Here is a 24,214-nt window from a genome sequence, read left to right as displayed (position 1 = left end):
TTTCAGTTAAATTGATAAAGCGCGCTGAAAAAGATTTTAATCATTCTACTAAGATAAGTAATTTTATAACAAAAGTTTATAAAAGGGTAAAATTTTTAAAAATTTTAAATTCGTAAATATCTATTAATATCAAATTTATTGAAATAGTAGTATGTACTAATTTTTTTTTTTGCCTTAGCTCCTGTAAATGCTTACAGCTTAAGACTTTTTGTATTTTTTTGTATACATAACAGTGGCGTCGCGTGGTGTTTTTTTTAGGTGGTGCAGAATTTAAAAAAATATCAATTATTTTAATAAAAATATGTTTTTACTGTCAAGTTTTAAAACAACTGAACTTTTGCTACACCTGAAGATAAGCTTTGCTTTTAAGGGCATAGGAGGGATGAAACAATTTGATCTTATTTTATGTAGTTTTTACTAAGCTACAAGATGCTTTTTACAGATTTTAAAAATTCAGTATATGTTTTAAGATATAGCCGGTCAAAGGCAACAAAAGGTTCATAATGGGAGGCACAAACTAAAACAGTGTTTAAAAAAATGTTTTACCCCCCTTTATGCCCTTAACATCTACTTTAGAATTATTTTACTGAAATTACTTTATACAGTTTTAATTTAACTACAAGTCATCTTTTATCAATATAAAAAATTCTTAAAATTTTTGAGATATGGTAATTCACAGTCAGAGGTACAAATGAATCCTTATTTTTATAATATAAACTCAAACAACAAATTAATCAAATCACTAAAATCATATCTTTTTTATATAAGTTGGTCTCAAAATCTTTAGATGTTCCTTTTATAAAACAAAAAAAAAATTGCTAAATTAGATATTTAAAACACCAAGAAAAAAAAGTTATAACAAAAGTTTTTTTTTGTATATATAAAAATATATATTGATACTTAAAAATTTAAAACTTCTCTTCAACAAAAGTATAAAGTTTTAAAAAAATTAGGATGAAAAAGTTTAATTAAAAATTGTTTTAAAAATGATGGAGAATATAGGTTTTCAGTAAAATTGTATTTTTTGCTGTTTTGGTTTGCTCCTTGTATAATAAACCATTGTACTCTCTGGCTTTGACTGGTTGTAATTAAAAGTTTAATTGGAAATTTCAAGTTTATTAAAGAGTAACTATTAGCTTTCTGAAAAAATTAAAATAAGAAAAACATGTAAAAAAGTGCCTATACACCCTTCCCTCTTACTCCTCACTAATTTGCACATTTTTTTTTACAAACATTAACATTTTTATTAACTTTTTTTCTAATTTTAATGTTTTTTGTTGGAGGTTTAAAATTCAATAGTTTTTTAAGGGTATCTTTTCTTTATTTAATATTTATTTGTTTTTCATTTTGATGACAGTATTTTTCTCAGGAGCTCAACTTTTTTAAGTTTAGTTGTGAGGCTGTTGAACTTTTCAAGAATTTTAAAGATAATTTATAAATATGTAACCATTATAGAAGTAAAAGTTTGGTTAGTTAGTTTTCATGTGGCCATAGGGGTAAAACACTTATTTTTTAATTTTAAATAACCTTGTTATTTTCAGAGTAAAAATTAAAACTGCTTTAGTCAGCCTGAATATTTTTCTAAATTGGTCTGTTTTAATTTATCTTGGGTCATCTTGAGTTTTTAACATTTCTAAGTTATCCTGATTATGAGGCAAGGCAACCATTTTTCAACAATTTTATCTAAAATTTTTGCTTTGTTTATAAAAAAATTAAATCAAAAGTTATATAAAGTAGAGGTAGACTAAATTTTCCTAAAATGTTAAACTACTCTAAGTAATCAAAGTTTCTAAATTAAGGCTATTTACTTTATTTAAATATGTGATTTTTTCAATAATACTATTTTTTATTTAATATAAATCTAAAATATTTTTCTGTAAGAGTAAACTAGAAGTTTATAATAAACTTCTTAATTCTTTTTTTCAGAACTTGAATTATATTATTTATTTTATTAACTGTATGATAACAACAATCAGTTATAGTTAAGTTTATGTATGCAGATTAAAATAAAAAATCAAATTTTTAAGACTTTGGTGATTTAGGGTTATTATCTTTTTTTTTCAAAATATGCAATTTATGACAAATCTTTTAATAGAAGTGATCTGTTAAATTTAAAAAATTATGTGGGTACATAAACTCAAGTTTAATCCTTTGCAGTAGCTTGCTTTGTTTTTATTTTATGTTTACAATAGCTTGTAGATGATACTTAAGCAAGTCCTGTTTTAGGGAATTTTCAACTTAGCTTACTTACCGCAAGATATTGATTTTGCGGTAATTCTTAAAGAAATTTTGCTTTTTTGAGTTCATTTGCGGCAGTCAGCTAAGAGTTTGCGGCAGTGAAGTGGGCAAAATGGTCGTTTTCAAAATTGAAGTTTTAAAAGAGATTTCGTTCAAAAAAATAACTAAAACGTTATAGATACTTATTTTTTTCTTAGAAAATTTCAAGGTGGTGCAGTTGCGGCAGTGCAACACCCCACGCGACGCCCCTGATACATAATAAACAATAAGCATATTTTAAGAGATCATCACACAATACTACTTATAAATTTTACGTCATTTTTACTCTATAATTTTTTTTCAATAGTTTTTCATGAAAAATGGGTTTTGATCTTTGGCAATTTGAAATTGAAGCTGAGATTGCACACAAGTTAATAGGTTGGTCAATTTACTGTTTTTAAACATAATCTCAATACTTAACAATGCATTTGCATGCTTAATTATATGCCAGATAAAACTATCGAAATGAAAATGTGCAAACTTAACTAAAAGTAGTAATGAAAAGTTTTATCACTCTTACGCTTGGGTAAGCCTGTATATAATGTATTATACCATTTTATGTCAGCTTTAAATGAAACGAACAGTGGTCTTGAGCTAAATTATATCAACTCTTTATTGAATAATAAACAAAGCTTAATTATAGCTGTGAAACTATAATACTAGTTATTTAATCAAGTTTTATGGTTTTGTATTAAAGCTATTTAACTTGTTTACACTATCAAATATAGTACCGCGATATGAAAACTTTTTGAAGAAAGTGTTTAAATTTTCAAGATACATGTGCTAGCTAATTTTAGTTTTAACTTTATAAAAAATCAGAAGAGTATAACTTAATTTTGATTGTTATTATACTGATACTTTTGTTTTAATGTTCAAACTGACTTTTTTCTGACGCAAAATACTTTTATTAGTAAGGAACAACAATTATAAATATTACAAAGTGTTTAACAAATTACATTTTTTTTAGTCCTAAATTTAAAATAAATGTTAAAGAATATCTTCACTTTCAAGACTAAGATATTTCAATATATAAACAAACAGTAGTTAAACTATACAATAGTACAGTTAATTGAAAGCGAAGAAATAATTGCTCAAAAACTTGAACTAACGACCTGGTGTATAAAAAGAAGCTTCAGTCATCGAATCATAAACCACAAAGTTCTAACACAGTTCTCACCAAAAATTTATTTGCATGCTTGGTTTAACAGCAATATTTTGCTCTCTTTGTTTTTAATACTTCGTGTGTGCATAATTAAGTCGACATTACATATTTTATTAAGCTTAAAATATTCAAAACAAATCTCTCTATAAAATTAATTTTACAACCGTATTCTTCAACTTATTGAAAATATCTTTTAAAAATTTAAATGACAACTTTTCGATTAATGTTTGTTTATATTCGTCTTTCAAGTGTTAATACTTAAATAAGTCTTAGTTTCTTATTTTAATCTTAATTTCTAACAACTTTTAATAATAAATATTTTATTATAATAAAAAGCTTCGATCTTCAAATATGTATTGGTATATTTCTTTTATCTCCAATTTGTGGTTTTAGTCTATTTTTGTTGTGATAAAAGTCTAAGTTAATTTTATTAAGTTTTGAAATTAAGTTTAATCGAAAAGGTTTGATTAAAAAAGGTGTGTTATAGATTTAAATTTATTAACATAAAAAGCTTTCGAAAATAAAATGGAAGACTAAAATAGTAAAATCATAATTTAATAACTATACTTTTACATAAAACTTATTTTATTTATTAAAAAAGCTAATATTAAAGAAATAGTAAAGCAAGATTTATTGGTAAAAAGAATTTAGTTGATTAGCAGCTTGAAGATATCTTATTCGATTTTATATTAAAGTTTCAAACACCTTTTCCTCGAACTTCATAATTTATAAATCAAGTTTTTCTATGAAAATCAAGTTTTTAAATAGTATATAACTAAAAATAAACATAGAAATAACCGAAAAATTGTGTCATTTGGAATGAAAAATGCGTTTGTATAATTATCAAAAACTCTGTTTAGCTTTATAAGACTAATTTCTTATTATTGAGTAGTTTAGTATACAAAAAGCTTTTACAAGTAAATAACTAAGTAATATCATTCAAACTCTTTTCACTAAGTTGATATTTTCTACCTTGATTTTGAATAAAGTATAAATACTAGTACTTCAGCTAGTAGTGAGTATATATATTTTACCGTATAAGAAATTGTAATTAATAAGAGTTATTATTGACTTTAATATCAATCATTGTTACGAATCATTCAGCTTTTAAGATTAGTTTAGTAAGTAGTAACATCAAACTTGCACCACGTTAGTTAAAGTTTAAATTTAATACATAAGTTCTGAATTTACTAAAGTTGAACGTAGATTTTTGGATAAATAAATGGAAGTGTATAGATGGAAAAAAAATGCAAACTGTTGGAAAATAATAATATGACGTAACATTAAGTGTGCTTGTACAAAACAAGTTTGTTTTTAAATATCACAATAAATTCAGTTAAGAAAGTTTTTATTGAAAAAGCATTGGTTTCCTAATAAATACTGAAGTTAGTTTATTTATTGATAAGTTGAAAATATTTAAATATCTTATTAAACTTTTGTTAACAAAAGTCATTAAAATATTACTGAAATTGTATCTGGTAAAACTATTGAAAAATATGAGGGAGCACTAAAAACTTAGTTATAAGAAGTAAATATGATATTTATAGCTTTTTTTATAAAGTTATTAACTTAAAAAAAAATTTAGTGTTCTTTTAATAATTAGCCTTCTTTTTACTCTGTAATAAGATCATACTTTTCTAATGCCAGGGTTGTTACAACTCTACATAGTTTTTAAGTTTTAAAAGTTTGATTAAATTATCTCATATATTTTGAATGTAGTTAGTTTTTAACAGAAATTGATTTTGAATTACGTTATTTACTATGCGAAAATTAAAAAATTATTACTAGAAACATTAGTCCAAAACTTTCAATGGCAGACGAAGTACCTCGAGATTCAACTGTCAGTAACGAAGATAGTAAAAATCCTCGTACAACAGAAAGTAGACCTACTAACTTTACATCAAAAATCAGGGATACCCAGCAGACACAATTTGGTACAGATGGAGATGAAGATGCGCGCTTATCTAAGCTACGTTTTGATAAAGACGAAGAACGTGCAACCAGAATTACTAACACTAGAGTTACAAGGAAAACACAAGATACAGAAGAAACTGTTAAAAAGCCAACTCAATTACAGTTATTGATAAGATGGGTAAACGAAAATAAATTCTGGGTGGTGTTGTTGTCGACTGTTGGTGCTCTGTTTTTTATCAATTTAGTTATGATGTCTACATGGTACGCTAAAGATAGTAAGTAATATTGAATAAATAATTATTCGGTTTAGTTTAAATTAATTTCTAATTATTAAAGTTTAGATTCACTGTATTTAGTAAAACTTTAACAGTTCAAATTTCAATAACATTTATGAAAAACTAGAAGTATATGTCTAATTTCTGATTTTAATTTGTTTTTAGTATTACACTTAAATAATATTTTAAATTGAAGGATATTTATTATTTATTTTAGTCATAAAAAATAACTTGACTTTTTTTTCGATATTTAATTTAACTATGCAATTGTGACTAGACTATTATTAACAATCTAGTTGCTTTGTAGGCTGCAGTTTTGAAAGGTAAGTTTTTAGTGTAAAAAAATGTTAAACAGATTTATACATTCTAATACTTTATTCGTAAAAATGAATTTACTGTAGAAGAGTTCATTTCATACCTAACTCATGTTTCTTTCTTTAAAAACTAAAAGCTGTAATTTTATAAAAATAACTATACGTAAAAGTATCTTATAGTAAACTTAAAACATGTTCCACAAATAGAAGTTAGGTTCATATTTTTAAAATTTGATAAATTTAAAAAAAACAAAAATCTAAGAAGCTCGATTTATATCATAGTAAAATAGCTTTTTATATTATTTATATATATATATCATTTTATATCAAAATATATCATTTTATCATGTTTTTCATTTATCATTTTATCATATTATATCATTTATATCATATATAATTTATGTCATAGCTTCTAATGTTTATACAATGTTACAAAATCTGATTAAAACTAATCGTTAGTTTAGGTTATAATAAGAATTAAATAGTTTGAACTTATCATTTATAGACTAACTGCGTTAATCTTTTTTAAATAGTTCACATTGCTAGAGTTTAAAACTGATGACTGTAATACTTAAGTATATATTTCAAATAACACCTTGGCGCTTTCTCTCCTATATTTCTCTTTCACATGAACACACACACATTCACTTCATATATATTAATCCTAAATTAATTTATTTTTTTTTATACATCTATTTTTATAAATGTCACTTTTCATTCTCCAATATGGTCTCTTACTTAACTATATATTTTTCATGTTCCTTTATGTGTTAAGTTCCAAGTTTAATAGAAAACCTGTATTCAAATCAAAGATTAATCGTGCTTTTTTACCTACTACGTCAAATAGATCGGCGAGAGGATTTTTTACTGCAGGTTTATACTTAGCACATAACCACCATGTTGTTTTATGTTTTAAGTTTTATATGCATATCAAACACAAATTCGTATTTCTTTATATATTTTAAACATCTTTATAAGATCTTTTTAATTTTTATACCCGACTGCTCTTTTCTAAAGCGATAATTAATTATCTTACTTAGTATGCAATGTGTATGCAGTTTAAAATGTGGTGTTTTATATACGGTGCTGTAACTTAATTTTTGTTCAGGGCTTTGAATGCTTAATAAAAATTTAATTTTTATCCTTCAGTGTTTAAAAAATTTTAATTTGTTACTTAATTTGTATCTAACTTTACTTATGTTATAATTCAGATTTAACTATTGTAAACAATTTATAAATATATATTATCCCAAGTTTCTGTAGCTTTAATTACCTTAAACTAACAATTAATTTATTAATTCAGTAGTAAGTGTTTGTTGTTTTACGTTCTTTTATTTACAATAAACTAGTTATTATGTATTTAAAATAATTGTAAAAAAATAATTAAGTTAAAGTGCCTTACTGTTTTTTTTCCAAAAATAAAGAATAAATTATCTAGTTTGCAGTGCAAGGTAAATTACCTGTTTTAATGTTAATATACTAGAGCGTAATATCGTGACGTATTATTGGATATTTACTGAATGTTTAACAACGGTTTAATGTTTTGAATCAGTATTTCTTGAACTTTTATGTGAGTTTTTTATATTTTGACTTATTATCTTACTTTGTATTTTACTTAACTTTGTATAATTTAGACTTTATAATATTAGATAGTTTTATAACAGCCGGATTTAACATTATATGTTGTATCTACTATTAACAATTAATCCACAATAATCTATAGTATTTATCATTATTTTCAATAAACACATTTATATACTTACTGTAGCTTCTTTTCTTTCTTTACAGTATTTACTTTTTACAGAGCTCGGTTGAAGTGCTTAACTTGTTAACACACAGAAACATGTGTTAATGTAATAAAGAAAGAGTGCTGTTTAAATTGTTACTATTAAATATTCCAGTGAACTTGTTTCGCTAGGATGTTTATTAGCAAACGCTTTAATTTATATTTATAATATTTATCTAAAATACAAAATTTCTACTAAATAAGTAGGAAGTTAGAATCTAAAACATTGCAATAAACTAATTATCATATTATATTTTACTCTATATTTTATGTAAAACATGGAGCTAAAGTCAAGTTGGTTCTTAAAGATTCTTCAAATATTTTTTAAGAATATTTAAGCCTGTAGAGTCATTAAATGAAGACTAACTGTAAAAAATATTGTATAGTTGAGCGCATAAAGTAGTTTTAACATGTTTTATTCTATTGTTACAATAAACCATGTATTATATAAAATAGATTGTATTTTTTCCTATGTTCTTACTAGAACTTCAGTAGAAAAATTTTAAACAACGTTTTATATCTAATAGTGATTTATCAAAAAAGTTTTGCTATAGAACCAAGAGCTAGACGTTACAGTTTGTTAAAAAAAACATAATTATAGAATATTTGTGTTGATTATAAAATTTCGCACTGTAATTTCTCAACAATCTATAAAAACTTTTGTAATTTAACAATTAATTTATGATAAAAAACTTAAAGTAATTTTTTTCATCTCCAACAAAACAGTAGTTGTAAAATGTACACCTTATTTATAGATGGTGGATTTCCAAGAAATTTCGACTTTAACGCTGATTGTGATTCAGACGAATACAGTTCAGAACTTAAAGGTTGCTGTAACATACTTGTGAGTAATTTTTTTCAAATATTTTTATAAAAAAACTTTACATAAAGTTAGTTTAACTACATTGATTTTTTTTACATTATATCAAAGGGCAAAAAAAGTTAAACTAAGTAAAAAACCTTTATATAAATATATTTTCTTAATTACCTTTTTTATATAAGAAAAAAAAATTTAATTAGAAGTATCTTGTACAACTTAAAAAGGTTTAAATCAACGTAAGAACCTTTTTAGTAAAACTACAGGTCAAAATACTTAATCAAGTTTAATAGTTTTACATAGTTTTTCTTTTAAGCTTTAGAACTTAAACAAACAAAATCAAAATTTAGTAAATAGAGTATGTTTTTAAAAGGCTTACGAATCAATATAATTATTACTATTCAAAATTCAGACAAAGACTGATAAATTGGATGATGCTGAAGCAAACTATATACAGCCTTGTTTAAGTATTTCAATGGACGGCTTGATACTAGAAGCCGATTTAGAAGACTTCGGCTTACTTCCAGAGGATCAATCATTTGATCCTACACGCGTTCAAAACAGAAATGGTGTTGATGCTTTTCTAAAAAGAAATCAATGTCCTCCGAGATTTCGCCAAGCAACTTTATCTCGCTATCTTCATTACTATCAAGCTTTAAGACACGTTTGCTGTGATAGAAACTGTGATAAATGGACTTACAGTTAGTTTTATTATTTTTTATAAACTTCAATGATAACTTTTCCTAGCTGTAAGGTTAAAAAGTACCACGTAGAAATTAAGTATCTATGCACTTTTAGTGCTTGTTTTCGAAAGGTATTTTTGCATAAGTCAATATTTTAATTTTAAAAGATTTATTTTTACAAAATAATTTTAACATTTGTTATATAAGATTCGTGTCAAGTTTTACAAAGTTTAATAAGTGATGAAAGTAAAATTTATTTTTCTAACAGCTCGTGTGAAGCAACTTTGCAATTCTTGCAAGAGTATTTGTCCGAAATGCGATTAGACTTCAAAGTTGACACAAAAATTGAACTTACGCATGTTTAAACTATTTAAAAAAAAGTTCCTTGTATTTCTATATTTTTACTCATATTTTCAACAAAGTGTTGCCTGATTTATACTTTTAAAACATGTTTGCTTAAACAATAAAATTTTGATTGTACTTGTATAGTATTGCGTAAAAAGTATGCTTGTATAAATGATCAAATTATTGTTTTTCAATAAGCCACATTTTAAGCAAACTTATGATTTTATTTGTATATATTTAAAATTTAATTATATAAATTTGAAAAATGTATTTTGTAAATTCTTTATTTTGTTGGTAAGCTAACTAAATACTAAACAGTTTTAAAACCAACTAATTACAGTTGTGTCGTTTTTTTAATACAAAAACTACAACAAAAAATAAGTTGATTCAAAATGACTCCGCAAAAATAACATTAAAACGTACAAAAGTAAATATAAATTGTAGTTTATGGTATCGCAGTAGATAAGTTGACTCAACAGTGCTTTTGCTCAATAAACACTTTTAAATAAACATTTTGAAAGGCTACTTTGCATTGTATAATACTGTTAGGACTAAATTGAACCGATTATCTGTAGCATTTCGAGCAACAGTCTGCAACTTCGTCCCCTTCAGGCAGACATACTCACGATTAACCTTCCTGTTAGTCTAGTTTATAAAACTAATACTAGTTTTAATTAAGTTCTAACACAACACTTAACACACTCGTTTTTTAAAAGTATTAGTCTAAATAAAAAGCTTTTTCATAAATTAAACACAATACAAGGCTTGTTCATCTACCTTTCTCGCTTAAGAAACAATATAGATCCTCTAATTTTTAGGCAAAATAGTTTAAGTAGCAAGTATGCATGATTTAATGGCGATCAAGTTATCTTTATGAGTTTGAACTGTCTTAAGTCGTTAAAATAGTAAGTGTAGTAGACTGCAACTAGATGGTATTAGATTTTTGAGAATTTTAAATTTCGTAAAATCTCCAATATTTTCAAACATAAAATTTTAGTAACCCTAAGATTTTATCAAAATATTTTTTAAAGAAAATTCTTACTAGAGAAAAACTCATCAGACATTAAATGGTAGCTTTTGCTACTTTTATATTGAAATTTTATTCTAGTTAAATCAGGTAGATTTTATTTTTATTCTAGTTATTTTGTTTTTCTTAACAGGTAAAAATAATGTCAACAAAATTGTATGCGTTATTGAAACAAATATTTAAAAAATTATATTTGTAATCACACGTTGGCAAATTAAGAATATTTGCTGTTAATATTAATCAAATTACTATAATAATTAAGTCGTAATTTTTATTGATATGTTAATGTTATTATTTATTAGACAACAAGATATTCGGTCCTAGGACCTGTTGCAAGAAAAAACTTTTGGTTATCGAGTCATTATCGGTTATTATAGTATGTAGGTAATGATTTTAAACTTTTACAATCTCTAGTGGCTTTCTAACCTAGGAGAAAAAAAATTGAAAATATATTCTACATATAGAGATGATTATAAGGCTAAATTGTTGAAGCTACAAAACTTTGAAGCTTCTTTTATAAGTTATCAAAAATTGTATCAGAGAAAATCATATCAAGGTTTTTTTTATAGAATACTACTTTTTCAGTTTGATTTTAGAAAAACATCCTTTAAAATACCTCGCGCTAAATTACATAACTTCGACCGTAGATGGAATTTTTAAAGTTGGTTGGACATTCTTAGTAAATAAGCTTCAACATGTCTTTCTAATCACTAGTATTTAAAAGAAAGTAAAAAAGTTTTATTTTTAGTTATAGGTCCACTATGCAAACGTTACACGAAATAAACTCAACTTATCAATATTTTTTTTTACTTGAAAGCAAATATTAATTCATGTGTCACAATCAAAATGTTTATCTACTTATTTAGAGTAACAATTTATGTTGTATAAGTATTATATTGTATTATACGTAGTGTTATATACAAAAACTCTAACAACAATTCATAACTGATAAGTTAGTTCTTGTTTTAGTCTCAAAAAGTAGGCGAACATCAAAACTAAAGCTTGCTTTTTAGAAAAAATTTTAGTTGACAGTTTGACTACATTAAACAAAAAGTGCTTTAAATAGCTATAATTTTAGGTACTATACTAAGCACATATTTTCTGTGCACATGTTTTTAACTTTTTACATTAAAATAGTTTTTGTCTATTTTTTTTTTAATTGTGAATAACCTTAACAAAATTTAATCATCGTATTAATAAAATAATATATGTAATTTAGTAATAACTTCATAAAATTAAGATTTTAAAGTTCTAAAAATTAAAATAAATACTTTTTATTTGAACATGTTTATAAGAAATATTGAAAGTTTTTTTTTTAAGTTTCTACATAATGTTGTGATTGCGACGTAGTTTACTTTTGATAACTTCCGCAAAATACTAGAGAAACTTTTGAGTTATACTTATTCAACTTACTATTAGTAATTAAATTTTTCTAAACATATTTAATTAATAAAATACTTGACCATTGTAGTTTTGTATTATAGAAAAGCACAGCTTGAAAAGTATAACTATTTTTTTAAACTATAACAAAAGAAAATAAAGGTGTTTTAGAAACAAAATAAACAATCATTTATTTATAAATAGTTACATCGAAATTTGAAAAAAATATATTTGTTTTAACAGTTAGGTTGTGACTATAGATTTACAAAATTAAATAAGAAAAAAACAGTAGTTCTCATGTTAATTTATTTTTTAAGATATCATATATATCATTTGAAAAGCTAAGGAAAATATATTTAGACTTTAACAAAAGATTTTTTTGTAAAAATAACTAAGTAAAACTACTGAATTATGTTGTTCAACTATACTGACAGTTTAATCAAGGTAAATAAAAAAAAACATTTTGATTTATTTTTACTAGTTTGTTAATATTTTGTAAGTTTCTGTAAAATAATTAGTTTTTCGTTTACTTTGTTTTAAAAGTCTTTTTTTAAACATTAACTATCAAAACTTATAACATAGGTACGTAGTCAATATGAACTATATTTTCTGTCTCCTGCTGTTAAATATAAGAAACTCTTATTGTAAAAGCGGTTTAGTCAAAACTCTTATGAGTGGAAATGCATCTCCCCATGTTGATAAAAACATTAGGTGCGAAAAAACTGCTCTGATGCCAGATGGTCCAATAGACAAAGCGAGGTGTTAATAACTATGTGTCATTTTAATTTTTTATAATAACTTTTTTTGGCAGATAAAGAAGCAAATTTTGTATATGTACTTATACCAACGAAAATTTCTAATAATTAATTTTCATACTTTGTTTTCGGTTTAATTTCTTTAAACTTCTATTTTACTTTAAATTATTTTCAAAAAAGCCTTTTAAAACTTAACAAGCGTAATCAAGCATTGGTAAATTGTCAACTCTATTTCTTAAACATAGAAATTACTTTAGCTCAATTTCTATAAGGTAATGATTAGATCTTGTTTTCTAAATTAATCTATTCTTATAAATACTTTGTGTATTCCCGTATTTTAAATCAAGCTCTACCTCTATATTTTAAACAAGAAAAAAATATAAATTTTAACTGTATGTACTTAAAAAAGTAACTAAGATAAACTATCAAGTGTACCTATTAGTAAACATCTAATTAGAAGAAGGTCTTGTTTAAATAAACAAAAGTGTTTTCAGAAGCAGTAGCTATCTTAAAGCTAATTTTGTTTTTAAAAATACACTCTACTAGCTGACATAAAGTAGATTATTTGTAATTTTAGCTTGACCTACCCATGGGGAATTTTTTACGACAAACGTTATGACGCTTTATACGTCACTGATAATGCATGTTCGAATGACGAAGACAGTCTTAACAGATTGAGAAGAATAAATATTAAAAAACAAACTATTCAATCACTCGCTGGATCTACTGATGGGTATGTTGTGTATTACTTTTCTTTACAATGAGTATTGTTTGCAAAGTGATTTATTTTTTTGTTAATATATACAAATACACTTTTTCATATATAATACTTATGTTATATACTGTTAGTTGTATAGCTTAGCTTAATTGACTAATTTTCCTAACAAACTCTTTTCATGTTCAAAGAATTTTTCTTTGATTAAAAAAAATTGATTGCGTAAACATAGTTTAAATATGACTCAGAAACTATTTTATAAAAACCATCAAAATTTACCTTTAAATTTAAATATGTAGTTAACGCACAGACATGCTATCGGGCCGGGAAAGGATGCAAAGTTTTCAAATATGGCCGGACTTGCCCTCGATGAAAAAGAAAACAAAATTTACATTGTGGACGTTGGAAACCACTTGATTAAAACTTACGACATCACCACAAAAGAAGTGAGAGTGTTTGCGGGGAAGGTAGACGAAGACAAGTGCTTCAGGGATGGCTCGACCGATACGGCTTGGTAGCTGCTGCATATTTATTTTGATAAAACGAATCTAATTTAGACTATGAAAAAGTTAAAAAGCTACTTAAAAACTTTAAACATGTATGTTTTGTATATGAAAAATCTAATACCTTCACTTAAACAAATAATTTACTTTCGAAGAGTATTTAGAAAAAAATAATTTCGTACCTTTACTTGACTTTTAGTAGATTTAATACCTCAGAACATTGACTGAATTGGTTTTTCTGTTAGTATTATTTGATTAAAGTTGGATTCTGTTTCATTTACCCATCATAGTTTGTTATTTTGTAATTATAAAACTATCTTATAGAAATAGGTTTTATACTTTTAAATAACTTATAAAAGAAAACAAAAAAGTCTACACACCCCTTATTCTTCATACTTTACTAAACAACGATTGTAACTAAGTTTCTATAGTTATTAGTTTTCTATATTAATGCTTTTCAAAATTTTAATAATATTTTTTTTTAATTCGATTTATAAAAAATAGTTATATGTCGAAGAAGAAGGTAAACTTTTACAATAGATCTAAACGTAAAGCGGTAAAAGTTACATAACAGAGTTAGATTATGTTTTTTACCACAAACTTTACCTACTAATGTTTATTTTTTAGTTTAAAGTTCTTAAGTCAACCTTAAGGAGATGCTTCTACATAAATTTATTCTTGTCGTACAATTTTCGAGTCATTTAAAACCTTTTAAACTGCTTTAAAAAATGACGTACCGAGTGAAAAAGCAAATGTTTTTGTATTTTTTTGATACGACAAGTAATTTTATGTTTCAATTTGTGAAATTTAAGTAAAAGATAAAACTTAAATTTTTCTTCGTAGCTTTAATGGACCGCAAAGGGTGATTATAACTTCCAATCGAATTTTGTTCATAGCAGACACTGACAACAGTGCTATAAGAGTAGTAAACTTGAATGCTAAAGCTGAGTATAACGTTGATACACTAACAGGTAAATAAAATTTAAACAAAAGTATCAACTTTGTAAATTAAATATCAAAAAGCTATAATTCTGTCTAAGTATGCAAACCAATAAAAATAAGAATAATAAATTCTCCAGTTAATGTATAAAAAAATAAGAAAAAACCCAATACAACGATACCAATGCAATGTTTTAAATACATTTAAAGATTAACAACGATGTACTATATAACCAATGTAAGTTATTCAATTGTTTCGATTTTCTTAATCTGTTTTTGATATCTTAAGCAAAAGTAATAATTAAGTTTAAAATTACACAAAAAATTTCTGTTTAAACAAGCTTGAGTGTTTAAATTATTAATAGTTGTTTAATTGGTGTTAATCAAACATTTAGATTTATTAATACTGTTATTATTATCATTAATTCTATTACTAATTTAAAAAGATTTTGCTATTTTTGTATAATTATTTTAACGATAGTGTTTTTGATACTTTTATTATAAAACTAATTACATAATACTTAGCGTGGTACTTAAACAAAAAGATAAAAAAAAACAATTTACTTTTTAACAGTCTTGTTTAAAATTTTCATCTGTAAATAGGTGGACCAACCAAAAAAGGTACTAGGGACGGTAGTTTTCAAGAAGCTGAATGGTTCAGACCAACAGGATTTGCGTTGGATGAACGAAGTGAGAAGATGTATGTTGCGGATCATTACAATCATATGATCAGAGTTCTTGATTTAAGAAGACAAACTGTTAAAACGCTTGTCGGCAATGGGTATCCAGGAAATCTGCATCAGTTTTCGTTGGTTTTTTAAATCTTCATTATTTACTTACAAAGTAACATCTTAATCAATGTAATTAGACGTTTAACATAGTTTACAGTAGCTATTACTGTATTTAACAAATATATCAAAACCAACTGTTATATAAATCTTAGTACTTCAACTTAATGCTCAGAAACTTAATTACTAGCTTAAAGAAGACGTTTTAAATCTGCTTATAAGTAAGTGAAATATAGAATGTGTTATAACTATCAAAACTTTAACAATTAGTTAATTAACAATTAAAAACACGATGTTTCTCTACTTCGACATTTTTAGTTTAACTTTTAAAACAACAATAGAAAGCATTTTATTTTTTACGATTTTATATTTGTATTTATCGACAATATTTAAAGAAAAAACAGAGCTGAATAATTTTTAATAAAAAATACAAAATCAAATAAATACCTTTTATACCTTTCATTAGGTAAATAGTTTTAACTGTAGTAGAAATATATTGCATTAAAGTGATATAAAAAGTTATAATACCTCTTCCGTTATTTTAAGTTTTGTAACTAACTTTTTCATCTATCACTATGTTCTTAACTACTTGTCCGGGACAAGACGTTAAAAGGTATCTAAGTGGTGTGCGACTCGATAACCGAAAGGTTCTTCGTGCACCAGGTCTTAGGACCAAATAATATGAGCGTTATTTTTTTGTCGTTCACTAAAGTAATAACAACAATATCATACTTAAATAGAAGATAATTAAAAAAGTGAAAAATTGAATAAATAATAAGTCTACATACTTAATTATTAGAACACATTACAGTATACTTACCAAAAAATATTGATCGGAAACCTATCAATAAAACCACATTTAAAATATATATATTACTATACAGCAGTTCTAGTTTTTACTTTTCACAAAAATTATTTGCAAACTTGTAAAAATACTACATAGACCAGAAGGCTTACCGATGCTGAACCTTCCAGAATCGTTGGTATTCGATGAAGAACACAACAAGCTGTATATTGCGGAGTTCGGTAACAATTGGGTGAGCGAGTACTCGTTTTACGACAAGAAACTCACCGTTCTCGCCGGAGGAGCGTTTGGAAGCAGAGACCATCACGGAACAGATGCCACGTTTTACCACCCGACTGATGTTAGTACCAATTGCAGTAGAAATTATTGATTAAAAAAATATGTTAAAGAGTATAAACTAGTTTTATAATGCTTTTAAAATTACAAGCTATGCACAAAATTACTGACAACCTTTGTTGAAATAGCTTTAAAAAAATGTTATGTTATGTAGATTAACTCAAGTTTTTAAATAATAAAGACATAAACATTTTGTTCGAAACTAATTTTCTTCATTGCACACAAACAATCGAAAAACCATGCACTAACCACAACTGTAAAATTTGAATTATTTGTTATAAATTTTGTCTTTTTTAGCTTAATAAGCTTTAGACAAAACTGACTTGGCAATTCAAACTTAAGTTTACAAACTTAAAAAAAAAACTAGATTGCTTTAGACGAAGAAAGATGCTTGTTGTACGTTGCTGACCAGTACAACCATCGGATCAGGATGGTGACAACAGACTGCAACGATCAGGTGTCGTACCAGGCAGAATCCATTTCGCACTACCTCAAGTTGGACGGTTACCGCGACTTGTACATACACAACTTTTCCGTCTTCGCTATGCTATGCAATCTTCTTATTGTTTGCTTCTTTTTGTTTGGTTATATTTTTTTTAAGTATTTTAGACTCGTGCGGATTCTTAAGCTTCAAATTCGCAAGCTAGTCAAAAATAGGTAAATAATTGTTAGATTTGACATATTGTATATTTTCATTTTTATCTTATTTGACTTTTAGCTGTTGAAAGTTTGTATTTTAATAAGAACTTTATAATTAGCATAATTGGACACGAAAGTAACATTGGTAAATATTCATTTTACATAAAAGTTTGTTGTATAGTAGGAAAAAACATAAAAAGCTAAATTCATGTCTAATATAAAGAAGAAACTAATTTATATAATTTTGATACGGTTTAGTTATTTATAATTACTTAAATTCATTACTTACGTTCATTTTGATCATCAATAAAATTCATGTCGCACTTAAACAGTTTTTTTCTTTAAGGATTTGTTTGAAGCTAAGATGTTTGCAATCAGGTAGTTAATGTATTTACTGATATGTTTGAAAGTTTTTTTGTAAAGAGTATTTTTTGTTTAAATAACTGTAAAAACATCTAAAGTAATAGAAATAATATTTTAAATAAGATTAAAAAATATATGAAACAACTGCAAATTTTTTACTTGTTGTAATGTTAAACTTTTTTAATTTTAAATTTTTCAAAGATAAATAGAAGTTATTATGTCTACATTATTTTTAGTACAATCGTAATTTTTTTTTACCAATCTAGATGACCTATAACGCTACATCGCAAAGGATAAAGTTTTTTAGGCAAAGTTTTTACATAAATTTTTAGATAAAATTTGATAAAAAAAGGTATATAAATATTTAGTTAACCAAACTTTGTTCAAAAGTGTGATAATGTAAACGAAAACTAGCTTAAATTGTACTTTAGAAAAATCAATATATTACAAGTTTTATATATTAAAGCTATTTTTAGCAAAAAAACCTATTTAACCAATACAAAATTACTTATAGATACAAGAATTTTTAAAATTTCAGTTTGTAATTTTGCACACGAAGTAAAAAGAAATGGTCAACCGAATCCGGATCTTTTTTCAAATTAAGATTTAGCCAAATACAGAACTAGATAAATCAAATAACTACTGATATTAAATTACGCTTCAAATTTTTTTTATATTCGTTTATTACGTACAGTATGGAAGAATAACCATTCTAGTCAACGGCTAAATTGACTATAAAAGCAGTTAGCGGGTCTAAAATATCAAAAAATTAATCTTTGCTGTCCACATAATTTCATAGGTTCTTTTTATGTCTCTAACCAAAAACTGTATTAAAATCGTCATTTAATAAGCACTACCGTCGTGTACAGAAAATTAAATTATAAACATTTTAAAATGTTAAACATATGTTATAAAATTCAATTAGCTGTTATGCATTAATTGTTTTTAACCAAAAAATCTTCGTATGCCAGAGGTTTCTGCTTAGCGTGCCGTACGTTGTTCCTCCCTAACCTATAAAGTTTTTATAGCTAATTCTTAAGTTAAATTATATACACAGTTTCTAGTTTATTGCTTCAAATTCAATCAGTTCTGTAATAAAATAGGGTTGGGCAACTTACAACCTATGACTAATTTTTTCATGCTAAAAGCCTTAACTAAACAAGAAAATTGATAAAAATGTTTGAATAAAAATTTAGAAGCTAGACATATAAAGCTAATTTAATGGTTATTTAATTTTAGTCATGTTTTTTTAATTTGGTGAGAAAAACAAATAAAAAAATCTTTATTTAAAAAACAAAACGGCCGCAAAAAATAATGTTAAACGGTCAGTTACGTACAAAAGGCTGCCACATCTAGTCCACTGAATAATTAAAATGTTCATCTATCATAAAAAATATACAAAAACTAATTATTTTTTCTTTTATTTCATAACAGTACAAAACAATATTAATTGTTAGTGTGTCTTGAAAAAGAAAAATTACTACTCATGAATTAATGAACACACTTTTATTAATCTAATTATCGAAAACATCTGCCAGTTTTACTTTTCAAAATAGTTTTGTTTCTTAAATAAATACTACTACTCGTTACAACTAATTAGATCCGGACGGATTATGTCAGGATTCTACATGTGTTTGAAATTGTAGCTAATTAAAGTTACAAAAAAGCTAGGAATTTTTATTAAAAAAGTATAATAATATACTTGTAGTTAAAGTATATCATTAAGAACATTTTAGAATATCTTTATCATATAATATGGAGGTTATATTTCTATTATCAGTGTTACTTAGATTATAAAGCTACGTTTTAATATGTATAAAATGTTTCTAAAACCTTGCTATGTACAATTAATATTTTTAAGTTAAAAAAAGAAGCTGTTTAAGTTTTAGTAGCAACATTAAGACTCTTTTACAATGCAAGCTTGTTATTAAACATTGTTTTAATAAGGCTATTGTTACTTTAATTGTTATTTTCAAAAAAGTTTTTGTTTAAATGATAATTTATTGACTTGGTATTTAAAATATTTAAGTGAAAATTTCATTGTAGTAAAATATAAAATTATAGATAAGAACTTAAATATAATTAAGTTATATGATAAGCATTGTAATTTTGTAACCACATAAATTTTTTTACAAGAATCAATACTATTATTTTATAAAACTTCTTTTCTTTTTCGATTGTTTAGTTCTTTTGGGTAACCTTATAATTATAGTACCTTACTGCTGTAGTATTTGTCAGTTAAAAATAATAAGTTAAAAAAAATATTTAATATACTAGTCTTCAATTTAAACAAAACATGTAAACCAAGTTTTTTCATCTAAAGTTTAACTCCTACTATGTAATTTTACAATTGTTTTGTTTAATAGGACTTTCATGTAATTCATATCATTAGTATAAAAAGTGATATTTAATCAAGTTTCAATAAATTTACATTTCGTTTGTTAATGATGTTCAATTTTTATCAGCCAATAGTGCTGCTTTTGTTTACAGAATATCTATTAGCACGCTAAGTTTTGCCCTGGTACAAAAAAAAAATTGACTAAGTTTTTTATGAACTAGTATACTGACCATACATCACAGATTGTAAAAAATTAATTTGAAAATTGATTGTTTAAAAAGCTGTTTTTATTTCATTAATAACCGTAATGTTTGTTTTTTGAACTACGATTTTTCTAAAGGATTAATTAAAGCAGTAACAATTGAAAAAACATAACACCTTTAAAATTTATTTACATTACGTTTCACATTATCTTTTAAATTTGCTGGTGTGAGTATGTTCAAATTTTAACAGGCTTTAATGTGATCATTTAGTGAGCAAAACTGTAAACTTTTCTAATAAACTTGAACTATTAAAAATTGATAAATTCTTAATTTACAACGAACATTTGAAGCAGAGGAAAGTAGACAATATTTAATACAATTACGAATAGCCATGGTACTTCTATATCAGCAAATATTTAAACAAGTTTATTAAACGACAAAAAGTGCTCAAAAAGTTTGGTACTAGGACCTGGTGCACGAAGAACCTTTTAGTTATCGAGTCGTACACCACGGATACCTTTAAACGTCTTGCCCAGGACAAAACAGATTAACTTTTATCTATATCTTACTCATCCACTATAGAACATATCTGTGACAAATTTAAATCAATTTTGTTCATCGAAATTGGTACTCATAAGTTTATTTCCCAAATGAAAGAAATTGAAATATGTATTGGCTCAAGTAAATATATATAACTAAGTTTTATTAGATATCTTTCAAAAATTTTATTTTTCCAACCATAAGTTATACTAGATATAAGTTCATTGCTGAAACTACTGATTTCGAAACTATAAAAGTTAAATTTTTGAAACCTTTACACTTATTCTATCCTAATTTGTATACAAATTTTCAACAGTATCGTGTTGCGTTTTTAAATGGGTTTACAAAAAAAAATCCTACACGTAATGTTAAAATAGTATAATACTACGAAGACAAGTTCTACGTAATTTTCTAAAATGTATTTTAGTATTGTTGTTTTGTTCTAAATTTGACATTGCTACAGCACATCAGTTTTTTTGTAAAGTGATTATAATTTGTAAAACTTTATGATTATCAAGAAGTCTTTTATTATTATAATTTGAAATATTTAGACGGTTTTTAAATAAGCACTCCGAACTAATTTTGATGATGTTTATTTAGAACTTGTTTGAAGTTCATCTATTTTTTCACCGATCAAAAATTAAAGTTTTAAAACGTTTGAAATATTTTTACTAAAACCATGAAAAAATTTAGAAACCATTTATTGACAAAGAAATGAAATTTACCATATCAAAAAATTTAAATTATAAGTACAAAATAAAAGTTCTAAATAAATGTTTATTTCTTTCCTTTTTGCTTGCTTTCGGCCTCATCAGCCTTGTCTTTTTCCACAATGCCAATGATTCGATCGACTTCATCGTTTTTGAGAACCTCAAGCCCTTTGCCGTCTCCCCTCATCACTGCAATCTCCATGCTTTTGCTGCCAGATTGAACAACTTCAAGCAAAGCTCTAACGGCCAGCTTTATGGTTTCTTCGTCGTTTTCCACCTTTTCTGCTGAATAATTCTGCTCGAGAAAGTCGCGCACTGTTTTAGAGCTGCGTCCGATGGCGTTTGCCTTCCAAGCATGGTATGTGCCTGACGGATCAGTCTGGTACAAATTGGGAGTGCCATCGTAGTCAAACCCAACAACTAAAGCTGAAAGCCCAAAAGGTCTACGACCGTTGCTTTGAGTGTACCTTTGCTTCACAGTAGCAATATACCGTGTTATGTATTCAACCGTAACCGGGTCTTCAACTTGCAATCTGTGACTTTGACACTCAATTCTGGCGCGGTTTACAATAACACGGGCATCAGCAGTCAGCCCAGCAAATGCCATGCAAACGTGGTCATCGATTCTGCAGATCTTTCTCACTGTGCGCTCGTCTTGCAGCTTTGGAACTGATTTCTTTTCAATTCCAAGCACTACAATGTTCTTGCCGCGAACTCCAACCGCTGTGGAACCCTTCTTGACTGCTTCTTGAGCATATTCAACTTGGAACAAATGACCGTCTGGAGAGAAGACTGTGATGGCTCTGTCGTATCTTGACATTTTGTTTAGATAACTAAGTTAAGCTGAAAAGAATTGTAATGTTTTAATACTTATTTTAGTAAAACATTTAATAACACAACCTCAAGCCAAAGGTTAAGTTAGATATGTTGTTTTACTAAACGACCGTACTACAGTACCATATATGACCACATAACTATTCATTGTTTGTACAAAATTTGATTTATTACTATTTTCCTTTTACAATACTTTTCGACTATGTCTATACTTAAATTATAAATTAACATTTATAATGTTCTAATATATAAATAAAGCTGCCTACTTACAAATATTAAAAGTATATAGATTTAAAAAGATCCAACTATACTGTCAACTAAAAACTATTAAGTCATACTATTTTTTTATAACACTAACTTTCGTGCCATGAACATCTTTCTGTAGAAGACTTGGTGTTTATACCAGTCTAAAATGCAACAAAAGTAGTGTCTGTTTTATCCATTGCATATACCTAGTAGTAGTTTTCTTAGTAGAAATTCTTTAAAGTTGTATTTATTTAAAAAACGATGTAAATAAAATTGATTTATCATTTAATTAATATATAAATTAAGTAGTGCTTATATATGCCTAACACACTTAACTATTTTTTACGGTAAATAAGATTAGGTATACAACTATGCTTAATAAAAATTTTCACAAAAACTTAAACTGTAGGTCAAAGCTGACAATGATACAGTTATTTTTTTGACTACGTTAATATCTAGGGAATATTGGGGTAAGGCACTTTTTTTACTTGTTGATCTCAATTTTGATATCTTCAAGTAGGATAACAGTTGCTTTTTACTATTTTCCATAATTTAGTTTATTTTTGAGGTATAGAGGTACAAAATAGGAGAGTTTAATAGCTTCCTTATAGAAGGCATAGTTAAAAAGTAAAAATAGGCTATATCATTGAAAATTTTGCTTATCCTATAGTTTTTATGCAATTGTTTTAAAAATTTTTTAGTGTAGTTTAAATTAAATAACAAACAATTATATTAAACTAACATTAAGAAATTTAGTAAAAAAACAATTTTTCTTAAAAAATGATAAAATTCATTTGATTTTTTTTTGTAGTTTTTTTTTCTATTTCAAGTTGTTACAATTTTTCTAATAGTGCAAGAAAAAAATTCCTGCAAATGTGAGGAAACTTGCTTAAAAAAAGAAGATAGACTTCAAGTGAATTTTGAAAAATCTAAAAAAATTGACAATCAAAAAAATGTGGTTGAAATGTTGCATTGGTAACATTTATAAAAAAATTAATTTTTCAAAAGACATTTAAAAGCTTATTATCTAACAGAAACTGTCTTACAGTTTGGGTTTTTAGATTTCATTCGGAATTAAAAATAATTGTTTAACTTTTGAAATATTTTAATTAATGCAAACATATAGAAGCAAAATTTTTATTGACAATTTTCTCACAAAATTTAAAATTCATCAAAAACTTATATTTTCCTTTATTTTTTGAGCTAGAGACTTAAAACTTTCTGGAAACATTTTTTTTATATAAAACTTTCAATATTTAAAATTCAAAATATTTAAAAATAAAAAAATTTGATAAAATTATAAAAAATAGGTAGATTTTTAATAAAATTTGAATTTCTCAAAATTAAAAAAAAAAACTGCATTGAAATTACTTAAATATTAGTAATGAACTTACTGCAAAAATAATAAGATATATTAAAAATAAAGGAGAAAATAGATTTTGCATTTTTGTTTGTGAGTTCTATAAGGAACCTGTAGAGGTCACCAAATTTAATTGCTTGTATCTCAAAAGTTAATTTAA

The 24,214-nt window shown here is 25.5% G+C and overlaps 2 protein-coding genes across 2 annotated transcripts; one reads left to right on the top strand and one right to left on the bottom strand.

Annotated features, from left to right (window-relative positions):
* Nucleotides 1–5,249: 5,249 nt before the first annotated feature.
* LOC145832345 (uncharacterized) lies at nt 5,250–17,737 on the top strand. The gene is made up of 11 exons (XM_082939662.1): nt 5,250–5,628; nt 8,484–8,572; nt 8,958–9,114; nt 10,149–10,212; nt 12,563–12,739; nt 13,313–13,468; nt 13,761–13,964; nt 14,797–14,924; nt 15,496–15,700; nt 16,624–16,825; nt 17,189–17,737. Exons 1-11 carry the CDS (start codon nt 5,250–5,252, stop codon nt 17,480–17,482), a joined length of 2,055 nt encoding a protein of 684 aa, XP_082795788.1. The 3' UTR covers nt 17,483–17,737.
* A 3,852-nt stretch (nt 17,738–21,589) lies between these two features.
* Nucleotides 21,590–22,453, bottom strand: LOC145832749 (proteasome subunit alpha type-8-like). The gene has a single exon (XM_082940085.1). The coding sequence runs from the start codon at nt 22,432–22,434 to the stop codon at nt 21,682–21,684; it is 753 nt and encodes a 250-aa protein (XP_082796211.1). The 5' UTR covers nt 22,435–22,453; the 3' UTR covers nt 21,590–21,681.
* Nucleotides 22,454–24,214: the final 1,761 nt, after the last annotated feature.

This window comes from Thalia democratica, chromosome 3 (genome assembly GCF_965202585.1).
Source record: "Thalia democratica chromosome 3, ktThaDemo2.hap1.1, whole genome shotgun sequence".
In the NCBI taxonomy this organism is placed as follows: Eukaryota; Metazoa; Chordata; class Thaliacea; order Salpida; family Salpidae; genus Thalia; species Thalia democratica.
The sequence above is the reverse complement of the archived record's forward strand: the minus strand, read 5'-3'. Positions and strand labels throughout refer to the sequence as shown.

Excerpts from the sequence above, each read along its gene's own strand:
- LOC145832345 (XM_082939662.1), top strand. The coding sequence starts at position 5,250 with ATGGCAGACGAAGTACCTCGAGATTCAACTGTCAGTAACGAAGATAGT. Across the intron at positions 10,213-12,562 it reads TACTCACGATTAACCTTCCT|GTACGTAGTCAATATGAACT; the intron begins GTTAGTCTAGTT and ends CTTATAACATAG. Across the intron at positions 12,740-13,312 it reads GGTCCAATAGACAAAGCGAG|CTTGACCTACCCATGGGGAA; the intron begins GTGTTAATAACT and ends TTGTAATTTTAG.
- LOC145832749 (XM_082940085.1), bottom strand. The coding sequence starts at position 22,434 with ATGTCAAGATACGACAGAGCCATCACAGTCTTCTCTCCAGACGGTCAT.